The sequence below is a fragment of the Salvia miltiorrhiza genome, chromosome 8, assembly GCF_028751815.1.
Source record: "Salvia miltiorrhiza cultivar Shanhuang (shh) chromosome 8, IMPLAD_Smil_shh, whole genome shotgun sequence".
Taxonomy (NCBI): Eukaryota; Viridiplantae; Streptophyta; class Magnoliopsida; order Lamiales; family Lamiaceae; genus Salvia; species Salvia miltiorrhiza.
The window spans coordinates 37548971-37570292 of NC_080394.1; the positions used below are offsets into that span (position 1 = coordinate 37548971).

The following is a 21322-nucleotide window of genomic DNA, read 5'->3' on the forward strand; positions in this document are numbered from 1 at the left end:
AGAGACTGAATAATTTTTTTTGTAAATTTTCCTCTTAACGGTATAAATTTTGGATATTGAGCTATATTCCTGCAAAAATAAACTCGAAACAAACGAGATAGTATTTGCATATTGAAAAAAGATCCAAACGAATGGAAAATCAAGATCCATAATTTAGAATTAATAAAGATGAAGCACCATAACTATAAACCAATATTTGCAACATATAGGAGATCGAGCAGAAAAACAATATTTGGAATTGGAAACATGGATCAGATAACACTCAGACTTCTTCTCTCTTAGGTCGTTTAATCGATTTGCGAGTCAAGAGAGCATCAGTGAGAGCAGTAGAAGAAGTAAGAGAGGCTTTCAGTATTCTTAAAGCCTGCACCAACACAATTCATCTCATCAACATCAAAGAATACATTCAGAAATATAACAACCAAGATTTCAAATGCTATAGTTTACCTCTTTCAGCCCGATTTGCATCTCCACTTCTTTGACATCAGATATCGAGATTTTCTGCTCTTTAAGAGAGGAAAGTGTCGAGGCAAAGCAGAAAGGCGTAACAGTTAAATCATCCGCCACGTGATAAGTTGGAGATCCTTTAAGATAACTTCCCTCCCCATTGGGAAACTTAAACGATGAAAACATGTTCAGATTATCACTGTACTCGGCAGGCAAGCATTTTTCAGTGAGGGGGAAAATGTTGTCTTTGGAAATATAGCCATGAGGTAGAGTTGGTTTCATTAGCCTCTTTTTCCTATTCGGGGTAATGAAATGCTTGCTATCTAGAACGTCGGATGTGTTCCGGTACAAGTTGTCTATTGCCTTAACACAAGTGCTACCGGCAAGAAGATGCTCAACTCCTCCTAGTGGGATGTAGAGAAAACTAAACAGAAACTCTACAAATTGTTTATTAGCTTGAGCATACACAACCTTACCAGTAGATTGTTGTATCATTACTTTCAAACTTAAATTCCTAGAGTTATTGGGATTCTCTTCCTCTGCAGTGTGTGGTTGAGACACCGTGAGTGTAGAGTAACTCTTTGTTGTTTTGTTTAGGATGATGTCCGACAATGGAGTTGGGGACGTCAAGGATGCCTTCAACAAATTCATAATCTAACAAAAATAGAGATAATAAGGTAAAGAAAAACGAGTGGGAAGAAGATAGAGATTATGGAAACAAGGATCACCTCATTGAAGCCCAAATCCACTTTGATTTGCTCAGCGTTATCCATGTCTGTAATGCCAAGAAAGCTAATGATTTCTAAGAGTCCTGTCTCACTTGGGAATATGTGGAGATCATCAGAGATTAAGAAAGATGATGTATTCATGGTGAAAACTCCTTCTCTAGATGCAGCAGCTTCAGACCCTTTCTTAACTACTTCTTTAATCATACTATCTTGCAAGCAAAGTTTGCACATGCTGACATCATCATAGTAGATGCTTACGCTACGAAATCTATAAGACTGAGAGTGATGGATGGGATATTTACTACACTTGAAATATTCAGCAGGCTGAAAATCAGTGATGTCGAGTTTCAGCCTTTGGTATTCAGCTTCGGATGAACTTGCTGGATTGAGCAGAGTCTGCTTAGCCCCGTTTGTCCAGAAATAGGAACTGTCGAGATTTACTAAGCTACGGTATAAACTGCTTAAGCTACCAATGGTAGGCGGCTCGTCTCCAAAGTGCTTCTCGAGGACTTTGACAATTCTTCCCAACGGCAAACTCAAGAAGCTTAACAAAATGTCTGCGAAGTGGCTGTCGGAGTCTGCAAAGAATACCTTAGTTCTCTCTTTATTGATCATCACTTTCAACGAAAATGTAGCACCCTTTTTGTCATCAGCCATTCTTGAAATATATACTATGTGGTATAAACAAAGAAATATTTGAACAATGTAATCGGAAGATTTCAGCAAACCCTACATTTTTATGGGGGAAGAAGTTAACCTAAGAGTCGTTAGTTTAGTGCCTCCAAATTCCAAGAATCGTTAGAAAAAGTGACCAAGCGCCACTAGTCCCACCAAATTCCAAGACCCATCGGATTGTATTTGATTAACTTCCCAATTTTACAAAAAAAAAAAAAAAAATCGATCTATTTTAGATTGGAAAAGTGAAGTAGAAGTACCTCTTCCAACTAATTAAATTACCGATTTAGTGTCAATATAGACCACAATTTAAATTTAAATAAGTTTCATTTTAGATATAGGTTTACAAATTTGATGCATGCATGTGATAACAATTTCACAATTTTTTTATTTTTTGAAACAATTTCATAAATATTAGGAGATCAAATGCATCCCATCTGGCTGCTCAATTCCAAGTTATAAGTTACTGACGTTTAATTTGATTTTGTATCTCATAAAGAGAGTGAATGCAAGGAGTCTTAGAATTTGGTGGGACTAATGACTCTTAGGTTAACTTCTTCCCCATAAAAAGGGAGGGTTTGGTGAAAACTATCGATTACATTATTATCTCAAGAATGTCTGATGTTGAGAAGGATGTCAAGTTGTCATTGAAAGTGATGATAAATAAAGAGAGAAATGAGGTACTCTTTGCAGAAGCCGACAACCATTTCACAGACATTTTGTTAAGCTTCTTGACTTTGCCGTTGGGAAGAATTTTCAAAGTCTTCAAGAAGCACTATGGCGATGAGCTTCCTACCATTGCAAGCTTAAGCAGTTTGTACCATAGCTTAACGAATCTTGATAGCGCCCATTTTGTGACGGAGGGTGCTAAGCAGATTCTTCTCAGTCCAGCCAGTTTATTTGAAGATGAATACAAAAGGCTGAAACTCGATATCACTGATTCTCCGCCTGCTGAATATTTCTATTGTTCAGCCCATGACCCTCATGGTAGAATTCATATTGTAAGCATGTACTATGACTCTGTTGAGCGTTGCAGATTTTGCCGTCGTATGATGAAAAAAGAAGTAGCTAAAAAAGGGAAGCAGATTCTTCTAGTGATGGAGTGTTGACTATACGTAAAGCATCTTTCACAATCTCTGATGATCTTCATATATTTCCAAATGAGATTGGACTCCTACCAATCATCACCCTTCTCGGCATTACAGGTGCGCATAAGGCTGAGGAAATCAAAGTGGATCTTGGCTTCAATGAGGTGATTTCTTGATTCGATCTCTTTAAATTAAATCTCAATCTTTGTTATAACTAGTTATATAATTAATTAATTTGTGTATGTATTGTTGTTAGATTATGAAATTGTTGAAGGCATGCATGACGTCCCCAACTCCATTGTCGGACGTCATCCTGAATAAAACAACACACTTGAAGTCTGCAAAGGTTCCATTGCACGAGATGGTAGTAAAGGAAGAAAACCCCAACACTATGAACTTAATAACTTTGAAAGTTACCATACAAAAATCTACAGGTAAGTTGTTGTATGCTCAAGCTAAAGCTAAAGAAGATTTTATCGAGTTTCTATTTGGTTTCTTCAACATCCCACTAGGAGGAGTTGGGCATCTTCTGGCTGGCAAGACTGGTGTGAAGGCTATAAACAACTTGTATCTGAGCACAGCTGACCTTGTTAACGACGAGTATTTCAAGACCTCGGATATGAAAAGAAGGCTATTGGAACCCAATGTGGTTCATGGATGCATTTCTGAAAACAACATTCTTCGCCTTACTGAAGAACCTTTGCCTGTTGACTACAAATGCTATATCGATCACAACTATTTTTCTTCAGTTAAGTTTCCCAAAGGGAAGGGGAAGTATCTCGAGCGACCAGCAACTTATAAGGTGACAGATGATTTAACTGTGACCCCTTTTTGCACTGTCTCCACTCTTTCCACTCTCAATAGCTTGAAAATCCCGATAACTGATGTCCAAGAAATGGAGCTGCAAATCGGATTGAAAGAGGTATATAATAAAATTTTAAATATGTGATTATGTTTTGTAGCATGTGTTGAGATGAAGTTTGTTGGTGCAGGGCTTGAGCATACTAAAAGCTTCTCTTACATCCGCTTCTGCTCTCTCAGATTCTCTCCTCAGTCATAAATCGAGCAAGAAACCGAAGAAAGAACTCGCAGGCTGATCCTTGGTTGCGACTATTACAAATAGTATTAATTAGCAACTATATATGGTGCTTATGTTTGTTTTTTGTTTCTGTAGAAAGCATACTCTTGAAAGTTATACAACTAAAATCGAACTGTCAAATGGAATTTTTCCAATTTAAAATGTCGAAAAATTCATTGACAATGCTACCTCGCTAACAAAATCAAAGCAATCCACAACTAAAAATAACTACTGAAACTTGAAATAGTTTACACTATAAGATTTTCTTTTTCATTTCTTGGAATCCCACACCATGTCCTACTATCAAAACTATCTGACATTTAAAAAAAAATCATGTTTATATTCCAAAAATTATTATTTCTCACACCCGAAGATGACGTGGCATATCTGATGTGGCCTAAATATTTGAAAGCTATAGTGAATAAAGAGAATCTTGAAGAAGCACTATCTGATTTGAATCTCTGAATATCTAGTTGTCATGTTTTCTGGTTATATCATTTTTTGCATTCTCGTTTTATGTTTTGTGGTATATGCATATTAAGAGCATCCCTTACATCTGATTATGATTCTGCTTGGCATTATCATAAAATATGAGGCACAAAAAATCTCTCTTTTGTAAGATCAATTTTCATTTGATTGGATATTTAGTCTAGTTCTTGTATTGTGAGCATTCAGTATGAAATAGTGATTAAATTATGAAATTACATTGTGAAACGAACAATTTGAGCATACAAAAAGTGAAATAGTTTTAAAATGATGACTGGAAAAACAAGAACCATAGTTAAAACAACATAAAAGCACAATGCAAAGCTATGAATTTAAGCCAACAATGTCACATTTATGAGCAGCAAAAGAAGATCTAAAAGCATGGATCACACTCAGACTTCTCTCTTTGGTTGTTTGATTGATATGTGACTCAATAGAGCATCAGAAAGAGCAGAAGTGGATGTAAGAGAGGCTTTCAGTATGCCCAAAGCCTGCACAAAAGAAAGCAATCTCAACATGTAAACATATGCTCAAAAATATAGTACCAACAGATATTTACCTCTTTCAACCCAATTTCGAGCTCCACTTCTTTGACATCAGATATCGGGATTTTCTGCTCTTTGAGAGAGGAAAAAATGGAGACAATACATAAAGGTGTAACAGTTAAATCATCCGCCACGTGATAAATTTGAGGCCCCGTAAGATAACTTCCCTTGCCATTGGGAAACTTAATAGAAGAAAACCAATCTATATCATCAATGTAGTGATCAGCAGGCAAGCATTCTTCAGTGAGGGGGAAAATGTATTTTCCAGAAATACAACCATGAACCAGATTGGGTTTCATTAGCCTGTTTTTCGTATCCGGGCTCTTGAAATACTTGTCAATAAGATCAGCTGAGCTCCGATACAAGTTGTCTATAGCCTTAAAACAAGTCTTGCCGGCAAAAACGTACTCAGCTCCACCTAGTGGGATATGAAGGAGACCAAATAGAAACTCTATAAACTCTTCCTTAGCTTGAGCATACAAAAACTTACCAGTAGATTTCTGTATCATCACTTTCAAACTTAAATTCTTAGAGTTGGGATTTTCTTCCATTGCAACATTCTGCAGTAGTGGTGGAGATTCCAAGATTGAAGTGTTGATCTGTCTTGTTTTATTTAGGATGACATCCGACAGTGGAGTTGGGGACGTCAAGGATGTCATCAACAAGTTCATAATCTAACAAAAATGCACACAAAATCAAACAAGTAATAAGAAAAGAAGCTGTGAGAAAGATAGAGAATCAAGAATCACCTCATTGAACCCTAAATCCACATTGATAAGCTCAGCCTTATCCATGTCTGTAATGCCAAGAGAGACGACGATACCTACAATCCCCGTCTCGTTTGGCAGTATCTGCAGATCATCAGAGATTATGAATGATGCTGTATGTATGGTGAAAACTCCATCTGTAGAAGCAGCTTTAAGCCCTTTTTTCTCCAACTTACGATAACAGTTCGAAATAGGGCAATAGGCAGTATCATAGTAAATGCTGACACTACGAAATCTTTTAGAGTGAACGCTACAAGAAAAATATTGAGCAGGTTGAAAATCAGTGATATCGAGTTTCAGCCCCGCGTACTCATCTTCGAATGAACTAGTTGGATTGAGCAGAGCCTGCTTAGCACCCTCAGTCACAAAATGGGAGCCAACTTCAAGATTGGCTACGCTTCGGTACAAACTGCTTAAGCTTCCAATGGTAGGTGCCTCATCTCCATAGTGCTTCTCGAGGACTTTCACAATTCTTCCCAACGGCAAAGTCAAGAAGCTCAACAAAATGTCTACAAAATGGCTGTCTGCTTCTGCAAAGAGCACCTTAGATTTCTCTCTATTGATCATCACTTTCAACGAAAACGTAGCATTCTTGTTCTTGTTTTTCTCAGACATTTTGGTGAAGGCGAAGATTTTTCTACAATTCTATTTTCTTATTTGTGAAGCATCATCGTTTCAAGTTCCACCATATTAATATTCCATTTTCAGGTGTCTTGAAATTCGGAATTTGTTGGGGCTATTAATTTGGGAGTGAATGCAGAAGGTGTGGCTTTTAGTGGGACTAGTGACTCTTGGTTAACTCCTTTCCTCATACACAAGGGAGTGAATATAGAAAAAAATCGAATTAGTATCTTCATAATCCAAACACAGCCAAATATAAAACCTATTATAAAAGTGACTTGTTTTACAAAATTTGATTTGCCTATTATATCCCTCGTATATACTTATATTAAGGTTAATTGTGTAATTTAATATATTATACTTATAATATATCTATAAATATATTATGGTTTATCTTTTATATTTTAATAGCTATTTAAGTAGTAGTATCCATTAGGACTCTTCATTATAAGTTATTATTATTTTTTATCACATAATTTTAATAATTTAGAATTAAAATACAAAAGGATTACTTAAGTAGTAGTATCCATTAGAATTAGTAAATCGAAAGATTTCAGCGAGTCCTCTCTTTTATGGGGGAAGAAGTTAACCGAAGAGTCGTTAATTAGTCCCTCCAAATTCCAAGACACTACAAATTACAAGAATCATTAGAGAAATTAACCAAGCGCCGCTAGTCCCACCAAATTCCAAGACATAAACTTGTTAAATAGGTTTGATTTATTTAATTTATTTTTTAAAATAAAAATAATTATTATTTTTCCTTATATTGTTTACATTTTATTTATTTTTTGTAATTTTTTATTTTTTTAGAAATAAAATAGAAAAGTGCAAAAAAATAGGTACAATTAATATAGACAATACAATAAATTAGCTAAAAGCTATTTTTAATTTTAAAAATAAACTAAATAAATCAAAAAAATTCGTATTGAACTAATTTGTGAGTGGTCCTAATGTGATTGCATATATTTATTGTTTGGTTGATTTCCCGGTTTTATTTACGATTAAAAAAGTGAAGTAGAAGTATCTCTTCCAACTAAATTACCGATTTTGTGTGTGGGTGGAACACAATTTAAATTTGAATAAGTTTCATTTTAAATGTAGGTTTACAAATTTGATGCATGCATGCATGTGATTTTCTTTACAGGTGTATTGAGTGATGTCACACTAATCTTTATTCTTTTGAATTTTTGAATGAATTATATGGGACAACAATTTCATAAATATTAGGAGATCAAATGCATCCCATCTTGCTGCTTAATTCCAAGTTAGCTACTGACGTTTAATTTGATTTTGTATCTCATAAAGAGAGTGAATGCAGAGAGTCTTGGAATTTGGTAGGACTAATGAATCTTAGGTTAACTTCTTCGCCATAATTAAAAAGGGAGGGTATGGTGTTAAGAAGGATGTCATGTCGTTGAAAGTGATGATAAATAATCATAGTTATGCATCTATTGATCTCTTTGATGTTGCATTGTTTAAATCATTTGAAGATTCAATAAAAGGTCTATGACATAAGCATAAATGCAAAAAAGTACATAACATTTCAAGAAATTCATGTTTATATTCCAAAAATTATTTCTGACAACCAAGATAGTATTTGCATATTGAAAAAAGAACCAAACGAATGGAAAATCAAGATCCATAATTAAAATAAAAATGAAGCACCATAACTATTACTATACATATAAGCCAATACTTGCAACATATATACAGGAAGCATGGATCACACTTCTCTCTTTGGCTGTTTGAGTGATTTGCGAATCATCAGAGCATCAGTGAGAGCAGTAGAAGAAGTAAGAGAGGCTTTCAGTATGCTCAAAGCCTGCACCAACACAATTCATCTCAACATCTGAACATATATACATTCAGAAATATAACAACCAAGATTTCAAATATACAGTTTAATCACCTCTTTCAGCCCTATTTGCATCTCCACTTCTTTGACATCAGATATCGAGATTTTCTGCTCTTTAAGAGAGGAAAGTGTCGAGGCAAAGCAGAAAGGCGTAACAGTTAAATCATCCGCCACGTGATAAGTTGGGGATCCTTTTAGATAACTTCCCTGCCCATTGGGAAACTTAACCGAAGATAACAAGTTCAGATAATCATTGTACTCAGCAGGCAAGCATTCTTCAGCGAGGGGGAAAATGCAGTGTGCTGAAATGTAGCCATGAGGTAGAATGGGTGTCATTAGCCTCTTTTTCGTATCCGGGGTAATGAAATGCTTGCTATCTGCAAGGTCGGATGTGCTCCGGTACAAGTTGTCTATAGCCTTAACACAAGTGTTACCGGCAAGAAGATGCTCAACTCCTACCAATGGGATGTAGAGGAAACTAAACAGAAACTCCACAAACTGTTTATTTGCTTGAGCATACGCAACCTTACCAGTAGATTGTTGTATCATCACTTTCAAACTTAAATTCCACGAGTTGTTTGGATTCTCTTCCTCTGTAGTGTGTGGTTGAGTCACCATGAATTTAGAGTTAACCAGCTGTGTTGTTTTATTTAGGATGATGTCCGACAATGGAGTTGGGGACGTCAAGGAAGCCTTCAACAAATTCATAATCTAACAATAACATGATATACACATTAAATAAATAACTAGTTATAACAAAGATTGAGATTAGAGAAAACTAAAAATTACCTCAGTGAAGCCCAAATCCACCTTGATTTGCTCGGCGTTATCCATGTCTGTAATGCCAAGAAAGCTAATGACGCCTAAGAGCCCTGTCTCATTTGGGAATATGTGGAGATCATCAGAGATTATGAAAGATGATGTATTCATGGTGAAAACTCCATCTCTAGATGCAGCAGCTTCAGACCCTTTCTTAGCTACTTCTTTAATAAAAATACCAAATGAGCAAATTTTGCACCTCTTGATATGATCATAGTAAATGCCTACGCTACGAAACCTATAAGACGGAATGTGATACTGTGTATTACTACAAGAGAAATATTCAGCAGGCTGAAAATCAGCGATGTCGAGTTTCAGCCTCCTGTATTCATCTTCCAATGAACTTGTTGGATCAAGCAAAGTTTGCTTAGCTCCATCAGTCCAGAAATATGCACTGTCGAGATTTACTAAGCTACGGTACAAACTGCTTAAGCTACCAATGGTAGGCGCCTCGTCTCCATAGTGCTTCTCGAGGACTTTCACAATTCTTCCCAATGGCAAACTCAAGAAGCTTAACAAAATGTCTGCAAAATGGCTGTCGGAGTCTGCGAAGAGCACCTTAGTTCTCTCTTTATTGATCATCACTTTCAACGAAAATGTCGCACCTTTTTTATCATCAGCCATTCTTGAAATATATATGTGGTACAAACAAAGAAATATTTGAATAATGTAAACGAAAGATTTCAGCAATCCCTGCAATTTTATGGGGGAAGAAGTTAACCTAAGAGTCGTTAGTTTACTCCCTCAAAATTAATTGGCAAATTTCAAGACTCTCTACAAATTCCAAGAATCGTTACAAAAAATTAACCAAGCGCCACTAGTCCCACCAAATTTCAAGATCCATCCGATTTATTTGATTAATTTCCCGATTTATTTATTCCAAAAATAAAAATAGATTTTATTTTAGATTGAAAAAGTGAAGTAGCAGTACCTCTTCCAAATAAGTGTCAATTAGTCCAACAAAATTCCAAGATTATCTGCATTGATCACTCTCCCTTTTTACGACGTCGCACCAAATTCCAAGACCTTCTAGAGTCGAGAAGAATAATCTGCTTAACTGTATATATTGGTATTTATCATACGAGAATAATTAGAAAGTCAAATTAACAATATGTATTCTTGTGCTAAATAATACCAAACACTAGACTGATCTGTACTAAATTAGCTAATACAGTGTATTAGCCAATATCAAACACGCCCTTAGTTTAGTTTGGCTTCTATTTAGTGTTGAACAATATATATTCTTGTGGTTGAATGTATTTGCGTTGTGATTGTCTATTCATTTAAGCAGTTTGCAATAGCTTTGGTGCTTGTATTGCTGTGCAAATTTTGATCTTGTTTTAGTGATTTCACTACGGATCAATGTTTTTGTTCATTGTGATATTGTTATGCATCTGTTTCCTTTGTTTAATAATGCAGAACTTCGACATAATGAGGCTCTTTCTAGTAGTATATAAAGTTGATTTTAGAGGAAAGATAAGGTTGAAAATAACAGAATTTGTGCAAGTTTGATTCTAGTTATAAAGGAAAAGGTCCAAATGAACAAAACACATAAATTAAGTCATTCCAAAAGGGAAAATGAAAACTTTGCAAACAGACCAAAGGTCCAAATGAAGCACTGCACCATACATAATTTAAAATAAAAATGAAACACCATAGCTATTAAAAAACAAGCTGAGTTTGCAACATGTAGGAGCAGAAAAAACATATTTGGAAGCATGGATCACAGTCGGTCTTCTTCTCTCTTAGGTTGTTTGAGCGATTTGTGAGTCAAGAGAGCATCAGTGAGAGCAGTAGTAGAAGTAAGAGAGGCTTTCAGTATGCTTAAAGCCTGCACCAACACAATTCATCTCAACATCTAAACATACACATAATGAATCAAATGACAAAGATTTCAAATTGCATTACCTCTTTCAATCCAATTTGCAGCTCCACTTCTTTGACATCAGATATTGAAATTTTCTCTTCTGTGAGACTGGAAAGGATCGAGACAATACAAAAGGGCACCACAGATAAATCATCCTTCACCTGATAAGTTCGTTGTCCTCGAAGATAACTCCCTTGGCCATTGGGAAACTTAAGAGAAGAAAACAAACATACTTCATTAATGAAGTAACCAGGAGACAATGATTCTTCGGTGAGGGGAAAAATGTGGTTATCAGATATACAACCATGTGGCAAATTAGGCTCCATTAGCCTCTTTTTTGTATTTAGGCTCTTGAAATACTTGAAATTTATAAGATCAGCTGTGCTCCGGTAAAGGTTGTCTATAGCCTTAACACGCGTTTCGCGCCCAAGAAGATGCTCAACTCCTCCTAGTGGGATATGCAGGAAACTAAATAGAAACTCCACAAAATCTTCCTTAGCTTGAGCATACAAAAACTTGCCGGTAGATTTTTGTATAATCACTTTCAAACTTAAAGCCTTAGAGTTGGCATTTTCTTCTTCAATATTTAGTTGAGATTCCACTGTTGAAGAGTTCATCTGTATTGTTTTATTCAATATGAGGTCCGACAATGGAGTTGGAGACGTCAAGGATGCCTTTAACAGGTTCATAATCTAACAAAAATACACAATTAATAAGCCATGAAAACACAGATATTGGAAGAATTGATTGAGATTGGAGAATCAGGAATCACCTCATTGAACCCTAAATCAACTTTGATCAACTCAGCCTTATCCATGTCTGCAATGCCAACAATGGTGACGATTCCTGAGATTCCCATCTCATTTGGAAAGATCTGCAGATCGTCGGAGATTATGAAAGAATCTTTATGTATAGCAAATACTCCATCCCTGGAAGCAGCTTCAGAACTCTTCGGAACTATTTTTTTCTTCATCAAACCAGAACATATGTTGCAACAATAAGAAAGATGTCGAAGTTCATCATAGTAAATGCTCACACTACGAAATTCATTATGATTACTCTCGGTGCAGTAGAAATATTCTGCAGGCGGAGAATCACTGATATCGAGTTTCAGCCCTTCGATTTCAGCATCAAAAGAGCTGATTGGATTGAGCAGAATCTTCTTAGCACCATCCGTCACAAAATGGGAGCTATCGAGATTTGCTAAGCTACGGTGCTTAAGCTTCCAATGGTGGGAGCTTCATCACCATAGTGCTTCTTGAAGAGTTTGATAATTCTTCCCAACGGAAAAGTCAAGAAGCTTAGCAAAATGTCTACAAAATGGTTGTCGGTTTCTGCAAAGAGTACCTTAGTTTTATCTTTATTGATCATCACATTCAACGAGAACGTAACCTCCTCCTCATCGGCAGACATTCTGCAAAGGATTAAATTTTAGACTTATCAAGATTTTCCTCCCTTTTATGAAAGAGATAAAAGATTGAATTTAAAGGTATGTTTTTCCCATTACAAATTTGTTACGTCTGATTATCTTCAAACCTTTTTGAAACAAATAATTCTCAGGGAATGGAAGAAATGTCGTGGTGCTTCCAAGGGTCTTGGAAATTATTGCAACCATTAACACTTGGATTTATTAATTTCTTGTTCGTAAATTAAAGGGGGAGAATGCAGAAGGCTGTCTTGGAAATTAGAGAGACTAATAACTCTTCGTTAACTTCTTCTCCATTAAAAAGGGAGTGATGTAATTTTTTTAAACGTCTTCTTCATCTCTAATATCTTGCTTACACCACTGATACTACCAAAATGTCTGATGCTGATACCAAAAACGAGTTTTCATTGAAAGTTACGGTGAATAAAAAGAAAGGTAAGGTTCTATTTGCCGAAGTTGACGGCAGCTTTGCAGATGTGTTGCTGAGCTTTCTCACATTGCCACTCGGAACGATCGTGAGAATCTTGAAGAAGCACTACGGAGACGATGCACCCGCCTTTGGAAGCTTGAGCACTTGATTTATGCTTAATTGTTCTAATTTTAGGAGTTTGCATGTGCATATTTTAAATTAAATCTTCTGGAAATTGGTGCGTTTTATGGTTTGTTTGATGCTTTGCAGGAGATTTGGGTTTATAGATGGAAGAATGCAATTTTGGAGATTTTTGGGCTAAAAATGGTGTTTTTAGCAGACATCGACATAGTCAGCGCCAAAGTCAAAGTCAAAGCGCCAAAGTCAAAGTCAAAGCGCCAAAGTCAAAGTCAGCGCTACTGCAGTCAGCGCTGCCGAATCCAGCTCCACCCATTCTTGCCAGCGCTGACCATTTTCAGCTCCGCCCATTCACGCCAGCGCTGACCATTTTCAACTCAACTCATTCTTGTCAGCGCTGACCATTTTCAGCTCCGCCCATTCACGCCAGCACTGACCATTTTCAACTCAACTCATTCTTGTCAGCGCTGGCCATTTTCAACTCAATTCATTATTGCCAGCGCTGACCATTTTCAGCTCCACCCATTCTTGTCAGCGCTGGCCATTTTCAACTCAATTCATAACTGCCAGCGCTGGCCATTTTCAACTCAATTCATAACTGCCAGCGCTGACCATTTTTAACTCAGCCCATAAATGCCAGCGCTGACTACTTTCCAGCTCCACCTATTTCGCCAACGCTGACTACCTTTCCCAAGCATAATCATAAGAGTTCACTTTCCAGAGCTATGTTTATTCTTTCCAGCTTCGCATATTCTTGCCAGCACCATTACTTTCCAACTATGTTTATTCTTGCCAGCGCTGCCGCATGTGTATCTAGCTATGCTTATTCTCATCAGAGCTAGGTCTATAAATAGGGTTTCATTTCTATTGTAAAATCATCTATCTTTTGCTATAGTTTGAGACTCCATCTTTGAGATCTCTTGGCATCCGAAATTTAGAATTTATTGCTTTCATAGTTCTTTTTCATAGTATTGAAAATTCATTGTTTTTAGTTAGTTTTCAATTAAGTTAAGTTTTTAGTTATTTATTGGATTGTGATTGCGTGACACAATTACACGTTCAAGACATTTACGGTATTTCGTATTTCAATTCAATTTATTTTCGTTTAATCATGTTTATGTTTTTAGTTCATGTTTATGCTTTCTTTTTAATTATGCAATTTAAATTATGCACTTTAGTTTCATGCCTAGATTAGTTTTATTTTTAATTTACAAGTACTTAATTTCTTAAGTTAGATTTTATTTAAGTTGTTTTAATTCTGCCTAGGGTTAATAATTTAATTCGCCTAGTAATTTTACAATTTGGTTTTAATTCAGTTTTAAGTTTCAGTTCTAGATTAATAATCAAACTCTTTACTGCTTTCTTTTATTACTTTTTCCACGATACTACTAGAAGCCCTTTAAGACTTTCCTTGAGAGATGACACTGGGTCAACTTACCATCACTAGAATGTCCTTGTTCTATTGCAAGTCAAACTAGAGGTGTTCTAGGTTGAGTCAAATTTTGGCGCCGTTGCCGGGGAAAGTTTTAGGCGTTTTAGTTGTGTCGTTTTTACTTGCTTTATTTAATTTCCAGTTTTTCTCGGTTTTGTTTTTACGTTTCTTCCACTCGGTACGCGTAATCTGTTTGTTCAGTGTTATGCATGCAGGGACGCCGTAGTCTTAAAGGCAAATTGGTGTCTCCAACTGACGATTTCTACTCTGGCTCTGAATCTGAACCTGAAATTCCAGAGCACATCGTAGAGACAAAGGAGGAAGAGGCCAGCCCTGCCTTCAAGTTCTTCGCTGCCGAAGTCAACGCTGCCAGCTCTGCCGAAGTCAACGCTGCCAGCCCTGCCTTCAAGGAGGAAGAGGCCAGCCCTGCCTTCAAGTTCTTCGCTGCCGAAGTCAGCGCTGCCGAAGTCAACGCTGCCAGCTCTGCCGAAGTCAACGCTGCCAGCCCTGCCTTTAAGGAGGAAGAGGCCAGCCCTGCCTTCAAGTTCTTCGCTGCCGAAGTCAGCGCTGCCAAAGTCAACGCTGCCAGCTCTGCCGAAGTCAACGCTGGCAGCGGTGCCGAAGTTCGCACTGCCAATTTCAGCACAGACCAAGCCAGCCCTGCCAACTTCCGCACTGAGCAGAAAACTACCAAGGAAGAAACCTGCTCTGAACAGGACAAAGTTGAGCAGAATTTAAACGAGGAGAAGAAGGAGATGGCCCAGAACATAGAATACATGGGAGACTTCACCAGACCTGTGATTGGAGATACCAACACGTCGGCAATCGTGCTCCCCACTGCTGTGAGAAACTACAATCTCAAACCAAATGACTCGAGTTTACTTCCGGTGTTCCACGGGATGCCAAGCGAGGATGCTCTGCAATTCATCCGGGATTTTTGCACCCAAGTGCAAACAATTCCTTTGCTTAGTCTCACGGAGGACCAACTCAAGCTCAAGTGCTTCCCCTATGCACTTAAAGACCGGGCGAGGACGTGGATGCTATCTCTGCCACCCAACTCAATCACTACGTGGGGAGATGCTTGTGAAAAATTCATGCTGAAATACTACCCAAGCCATAAGACACAGGAGTTGAGAACAAAAATAATGGAGTTCACCCAAGGAGCGGACGAACCTTTGCATGAAGCTTGGGAGAGATATGAAGAACTCCTCCGTCAATGCCCTCAACATCAATTCACTAATGTTATGTTGATGCAGTTCTTTTACGATGGGTTAGTGCAAACTGCCCAATTTATGGTGGATAGCACGGCAGGAGGTAACATAGCTCGGAAGACAGCAACTGAGTTAAAAGGGATTTTCAAAACTTTAGCTGAGAGCTCCCAACAAAAATCCGTCCGTGGAAGAAGAGTTGAAGCCAGCGCAGTGACGAATCAATTTGAAATACAACAACAATTGGCTTCAATCATGCGGGACGTACAACAGCTGAAGATGGGCAAGATGGATACACCTTCCGTTCCGGTGCAGAATTCAGCTCTGCAGAATTCAGCGCTGCCGACGCCAGCTCTGCAGAATGCAGAACTGCCGATGTCAGCTCTGCCGAACCCAGCTATGCAGAATATGGAGCCTTGTGGTATTTGTGGAGATTTCAGCCACGGAGCTAATGAGTGCCATAGAATGGGAGAGTTTACTCCGGAAGGACAAGCCGAGGTCTATGTGGCACAAGGATTTCAAAGCTATAATCAAGGGCTAAGTAGACCATATGGGCAGAACATGAATCAAGGGCAACAGAATGTCAATGGAGGATGGAGAAGTCAACCGAATGCTGGATGGGGAAATCAAAATTTTGGGGGGAATCAATACCGTCGACCACCCCAAATGGGCTACCAACAGCAACCACAATATTTCCCTCCGCAGCAAAGCTCCTCTCAATCATATAGACCGCAATACCAACACCAACAATCAGCCCTGCAGCAGAGTGCACAGCTCATGCCACCACAGAAAACATCCCTAGAGGATACCTTGCAAGCTTTCATGGAGATTAGTAAGCAAAATATGGAGATGACTAAGCAGAATATGGAGTCCCAAGCATCTACCATAAAAAGGCTTGAAACAACTGTCGGTCAACTTTCCGGTACTTTGAATCAAATCCAACAACAACAGCAGCCCGGAAAGTTTCATGGCCAACCTGCTCAGCCGCATCAAGCTCTAGCTGTAACTGTTCTTCGTAATGGTAAGATGGTGGATAACAAAGTGGAAGTGCCAGCGCTGCCAAGATCATCCATGACGAACTCAGCATTACAGAATCTCTCAAAGCCTAATTCAGCGCTACTGCAGTCAGCGCTGCCGAATCCAGCTCCGCCGATGTCAGCGCTGCCAAGTCTAGCTCTGCCTAATTCAGCTCTGAATAGCTCTGCCTTCACAAGAGCAGAGCTGCCGAGCTCAGCACAGCCCAGACCAGAGATGCCGAGCTCAGCTCTGACCAGCCCTACCAATGGAGAGAAGGCAGATCAACAAAAAGATGGAGAGATGGAGGAAGAAAAGGAGAATAAACTTCATAAGTCTACCACACCCTATCGACCTCCGATCCCTTTTCCTAGCAGATTGAAGAATGAAAAGCTGGATAAACAGTTCGCCGACGTCTACAACATGCTTGCCAAGGTGAACGTGAATCTTCCTCTCCTTGATGTGATCAGAAAAGTACCGGCGTATGTGAAGTTTTTCAAGGAGTTGGTTTCCAACAAGCGAAAGTTCGGGGACAATGAGAAAATTTTAGTCTCGGAAGTAGCGACCTCAATCATGCAACAATCCTTACCACCAAAGCAGCGCGATCCAGGTAGCTTTGTGATTAATATTGCTTTGGGAAATGGTAAGAAGGCCACGGGTATGTTAGATCTGGGAGCAGGAATTAATTTGATGCCTTACTCTATTTTTCAACAATTAGAGTTAGGTAATTTGAAATCCACTCGCATGTGTCTACAACTAGCTGATAGGTCCGTTAGGTACCCCCGTGGGATAGTAGAGGATATTCTGGTTAGAGTCGGGGGTTTGATTGTGCCTGTTGATTTCGTAGTGCTTGAGATTGGGGATGTGCATGAGAATGGTAGAGACCACACTCTACTATTAGGAAGACCCTTTATGGCGACCACTAACACTTTGATTGATGTTAAACATGGAACTATTAAAATGACGGTGTTAGGGGAGTCGGTGTCTTTTTCGGTGCATGAAAATCGTGCAATGCCTTCTACGAATTTCATAAGTGAATGTTCATATATAGATGCTATTAATGGCTTGGTTGAGAAGGTATTTATTCAGGAACAGGAGTATATGGAAGCTTTTGCTGGATCGGCCGACATGGAGGAATTAGCTAAGGAAGCTGAAGAATCAGCGCTGCCTGAAGAGTCAGCGCTGCCGCAGCCAGCTCTGCCGATTCCCGCGCTGCTACAATCAACTCTGCCGAGCTCAGCACCCTTCAGCCATACCGAACTGCCCTTTGATGAACAGATGGAAACCAAGAGGTCAGCGCTGGAACTAAAGGAACTCCCTGCCAATCTCAAATATGTATTTTTAGAAGCAGGTGAGGAGAAGCCAGTGATCATATCTTCCACGCTGACTTGGGAGCAAGAGGCAGCGTTGCTCAAGGTATTGAAGAGAAATAAGGCAGCTTTGGGATGGAGCCTGGCAGACATTCGTGGCATAAGTCCAGCCACATGCATGCACAAAATTAACCTAGAGGAGGGAGCAGCACCCAAGCGAGACGCTCAGCGACGATTGAATCCTATTCTGATGGATGTCGTGCGCAAGGAAATCCTTAAGTTGCTGGCCGAAGGGATCATCTACTCTGTCGCTGATAGTGAGTGGGTGAGTCCCGTGCATGTCGTGCCAAAGAAAGGAGGAATGACGGTTGTGCGCAATGACAAGATGGAGTTGGTACCGACGCGTCCTACGACGGGGTGGCGGATGTGTGTTGACTATAGGAAACTCAATGCCGTCACCAAGAAGGATCACTTTCCTCTCCCTTTTGTTGATCAAATGTTAGATCGTTTAGCTGGGCATGATTTTTATTGTTTTCTTGATGGTTTGTCAGGATATTACCAGATCGCGATCGCCCCGGAAGATCAACTCAAGACTGCCTTCACCACTCCTTTTGGGACGTTTGCATGGAAGAGGATGCCGTTCGGGTTATGCAATGCACCCGGGACATTTCAACGATGCATGATGTCCATATTCTCTGAAATGATTGGTAAATTCGTGGAGGTTTTTATGGATGATTTTTCGGTTTTTGGGCAGTCCTTTCATGATTGTTTGACGAAGATTGATGTAGTGTTGCAAAGGTGCATTGAAAGTGGCCTAACCTTGAGTTGGGAAAAGAGTCATTTCATGGTTACACGTGGTATTGTCTTGGGTCATGTGGTGTCTAAGCATGGACTCGAGGTCGACAGAGCTAAAGTGGAGGTAATCCAAAAGTTGCCACCCCCTATTGATGTTAAAGGAATTAGGAGTTTCTTAGGTCACGCCGGTTTTTACCGACGTTTCATTAAAGATTTCTCTAAAATTAGCCAACCTCTATGCAAACTGCTAGCTCAGGACATTCCCTTTAATTTTGATGACTCTTGCATGAATTCCTTTGAAACATTAAAATTAAAGTTGAGCTCTGCCCCGGTGGTGATTGCGCCTGATTGGTCATTGCCCTTTGAAATTATGTGTGATGCGTCTAATTCTGCTGTAGGAGCTGTGCTAGGTCAGCGTGTGGATAAGATGTTACGTGTAATTTACTATGCTAGTTTAACTCTGAACAGTGCACAAGTAAATTACACCACTACTGAAAAAGAGATGCTTGCTGTGGTCTTTGCCTTAGATAAATTTCGTGCCTACATCATTGGGTCTAAGGTTATTGTTCATAGTGACCATGCTGCGCTGCGATATTTGATGACTAAACCTCAAGCTAAAGCTCGTCTGATCCGTTGGGTCTTACTGTTGCAAGAATTTGATGTAGAGATCAGGGATAGGAAAGGGAGCGAGAACCATGTAGCTGACCACCTTTCACGCTTGGATAATCATCGGATAGAGTCGAATCTTAATTGCATCCCTGAATCTTTTCCTTTTGAGCAAACATATGCATTAACCTTTGACAAGTGCAGCGCTGCAGAGTCCAGATCTACCGAACCCAGCTCCACCGAATGCAGCGCTGCCCAGCCCAACGCGGCTCAATTCATCCCTGCGAGCATTGCCGAAATCAGTGATGATCAGCTCAGCGCTGTCCAGCCCAGCACTGCCGAACTCAGCGCCGCTCAGTCCAGCCCTGCGAGCGCCGAGCCCTGGTATGCCGATATTGTCAATTACTTAGTTTGTGGTATTCTACGACCTGAGCTGACATCGCAGGAGAGAAAGAGATTTTTAGCTCAGTGCAGGCACTACTATTGGGAGATTCCTCACCTCTTCAAGCTTGGAAAGGATGATGTCATTAGACGGTGTGTGCCGACAGAGGAGCAACAACAAGTGTTGAAGATGTGCCATGAAGATCATTGTGGTGGACACTTTGGGGGGCAGAAAACAGCACATAAAATTCTTCAATCAGGTTTGTTTTGGCCTTCCATTTTCAAAGATGCACACATTTTCACTCTTGCATGCGATAGGTGCCAGAGAGTAGGAAATATCGGCCGCAGGAATGAGATGCCTCTCCAAAGCATATTAATTGTTGAAATTTTCGATGTGTGGGGCATTGATTTCATGGGGCCATTTCCTACTTCGCATGGGTTTCAATATATTTTACTTGCTGTAGATTACGTGTCCAAGTGGGTTGAGGCTATTCCCACGAGAACATGTGATGCTAATGTGGTACTTAAGTTTGTGCAAGAGAACATTCTTTCTAGATTCGGATTTCCTAGAGCCATCATTAGCGATGGAGGCAAGCACTTCTGCAACAAGTTGTTTGCAAAGCTCATGAAGAAGAATGGAATCACGCACAAGGTAGCAACACCTTATCACCCGCAGACCTCTGGCCAAGCCGAGACGAGCAATCGGCAAATCAAGGGAATTTTGGAGAAAACAGTTCAACCCTCGCGCAAGGACTGGTCCGCAAAGTTGAATGATGCTCTTTGGGCGTACAGAACTGCCTTCAAGGGCGTGCTTGGGATGAGTCCGTACCGTCTCGTCTATGGCAAGGCCTGCCATCTGCCGGTGGAAATTGAGCATAAAGCTTATTGGGCGATCAAGGCTGCTAACTATGACTTGGACTATGCTGTGAAGCAGCGCACGCTACAAATGGAGGAGCTAGATGAGCTACGCAATGAGGCGTATGAGAATGCGAGAATTTACAAGGACAAAGTGAAGCGACTCCACGATCGCCGCATTTGCCACAAGAAGCTTTGCCCTGGAATGAAGGTGCTCTTATTCAATTCTCGACTTAAGTTATTTCCGGGAAAGCTGAAATCCAGATGGAGCGGTCCATTTTTACTCAAAGAGGTGTTCGAGCATGGTGCGGTAGAGCTGTTGAACGAGCACACAAAGGAGAGTTTCCGAGTGAATGGCCATCGAGTGAAGCCGTACTACGAGCACCAGAGCTCGCCTATGGAGGTGGAATCTCAAGCTCTGCACAACCCTAGCTGAAGTTCAACTCTGAAGTCGGGCTGGAGACTTTAACTCTAGCGCTTAGTGGGAGGCAACCCACCTTTGGTTTGTTTTTAATTTTTATTTTTCTTTTGCTTTCTTTGTTTTCGTTGATTGTTTTGAGTCTTTCTTCAGTTTTGGTTGCTAACGCCGACAAAGGGAAGAAGGGAGCCAACGCTAATATAAAAAAAAAAAAAAAAAAAAAATGAAAAAATTCGTATATAAAAAAAAAGAAAAAAAAAAAAAAAAAGAAAGGGCCAACGCAGCTTTAGCTAGGAAATTACGTCAACGATTGAAGTTAAAAGAGTCAGCGATGGCCAAACGTCGAATGGAGCA

At 39.5% G+C, this 21322-nt stretch overlaps 4 protein-coding genes across 4 annotated transcripts; all 4 read right to left on the minus strand.

Moving 5' to 3' along the window:
• Window positions 1-262: 262 nt before the first annotated feature.
• On the minus strand, window positions 263-1832 carry LOC130998433 (uncharacterized). The gene is made up of 3 exons (XM_057923848.1): window positions 1176-1832; window positions 448-600; window positions 263-364 (listed from the first exon to the last, which is right to left on the minus strand). Exons 1-3 carry the CDS (start codon window positions 1830-1832, stop codon window positions 263-265), a joined length of 912 nt encoding a protein of 303 aa, XP_057779831.1.
• A 2863-nt stretch (window positions 1833-4695) lies between these two features.
• On the minus strand, window positions 4696-6429 carry LOC130996614 (uncharacterized). The gene is made up of 3 exons (XM_057921911.1): window positions 5797-6429; window positions 5062-5721; window positions 4696-4993 (listed from the first exon to the last, which is right to left on the minus strand). The coding sequence occupies exons 1-3, from the start codon at window positions 6427-6429 to the stop codon at window positions 4895-4897; spliced, it is 1392 nt and encodes a 463-aa protein (XP_057777894.1). The 3' UTR covers window positions 4696-4894.
• Window positions 6430-7976: 1547 nt separating this feature from the next.
• Window positions 7977-9734, minus strand: LOC130996613 (uncharacterized). The gene is made up of 3 exons (XM_057921909.1): window positions 9080-9734; window positions 8345-9001; window positions 7977-8257 (listed from the first exon to the last, which is right to left on the minus strand). Exons 1-3 carry the CDS (start codon window positions 9731-9733, stop codon window positions 8159-8161), a joined length of 1410 nt encoding a protein of 469 aa, XP_057777892.1. The 5' UTR covers window position 9734; the 3' UTR covers window positions 7977-8158.
• A 930-nt stretch (window positions 9735-10664) lies between these two features.
• LOC130996617 (uncharacterized) lies at window positions 10665-12403 on the minus strand. The gene is made up of 3 exons (XM_057921915.1): window positions 11749-12403; window positions 11018-11668; window positions 10665-10940 (listed from the first exon to the last, which is right to left on the minus strand). The coding sequence occupies exons 1-3, from the start codon at window positions 11947-11949 to the stop codon at window positions 10833-10835; spliced, it is 960 nt and encodes a 319-aa protein (XP_057777898.1). The 5' UTR covers window positions 11950-12403; the 3' UTR covers window positions 10665-10832.
• Between the last annotated feature and the right edge of the window lie 8919 nt (window positions 12404-21322).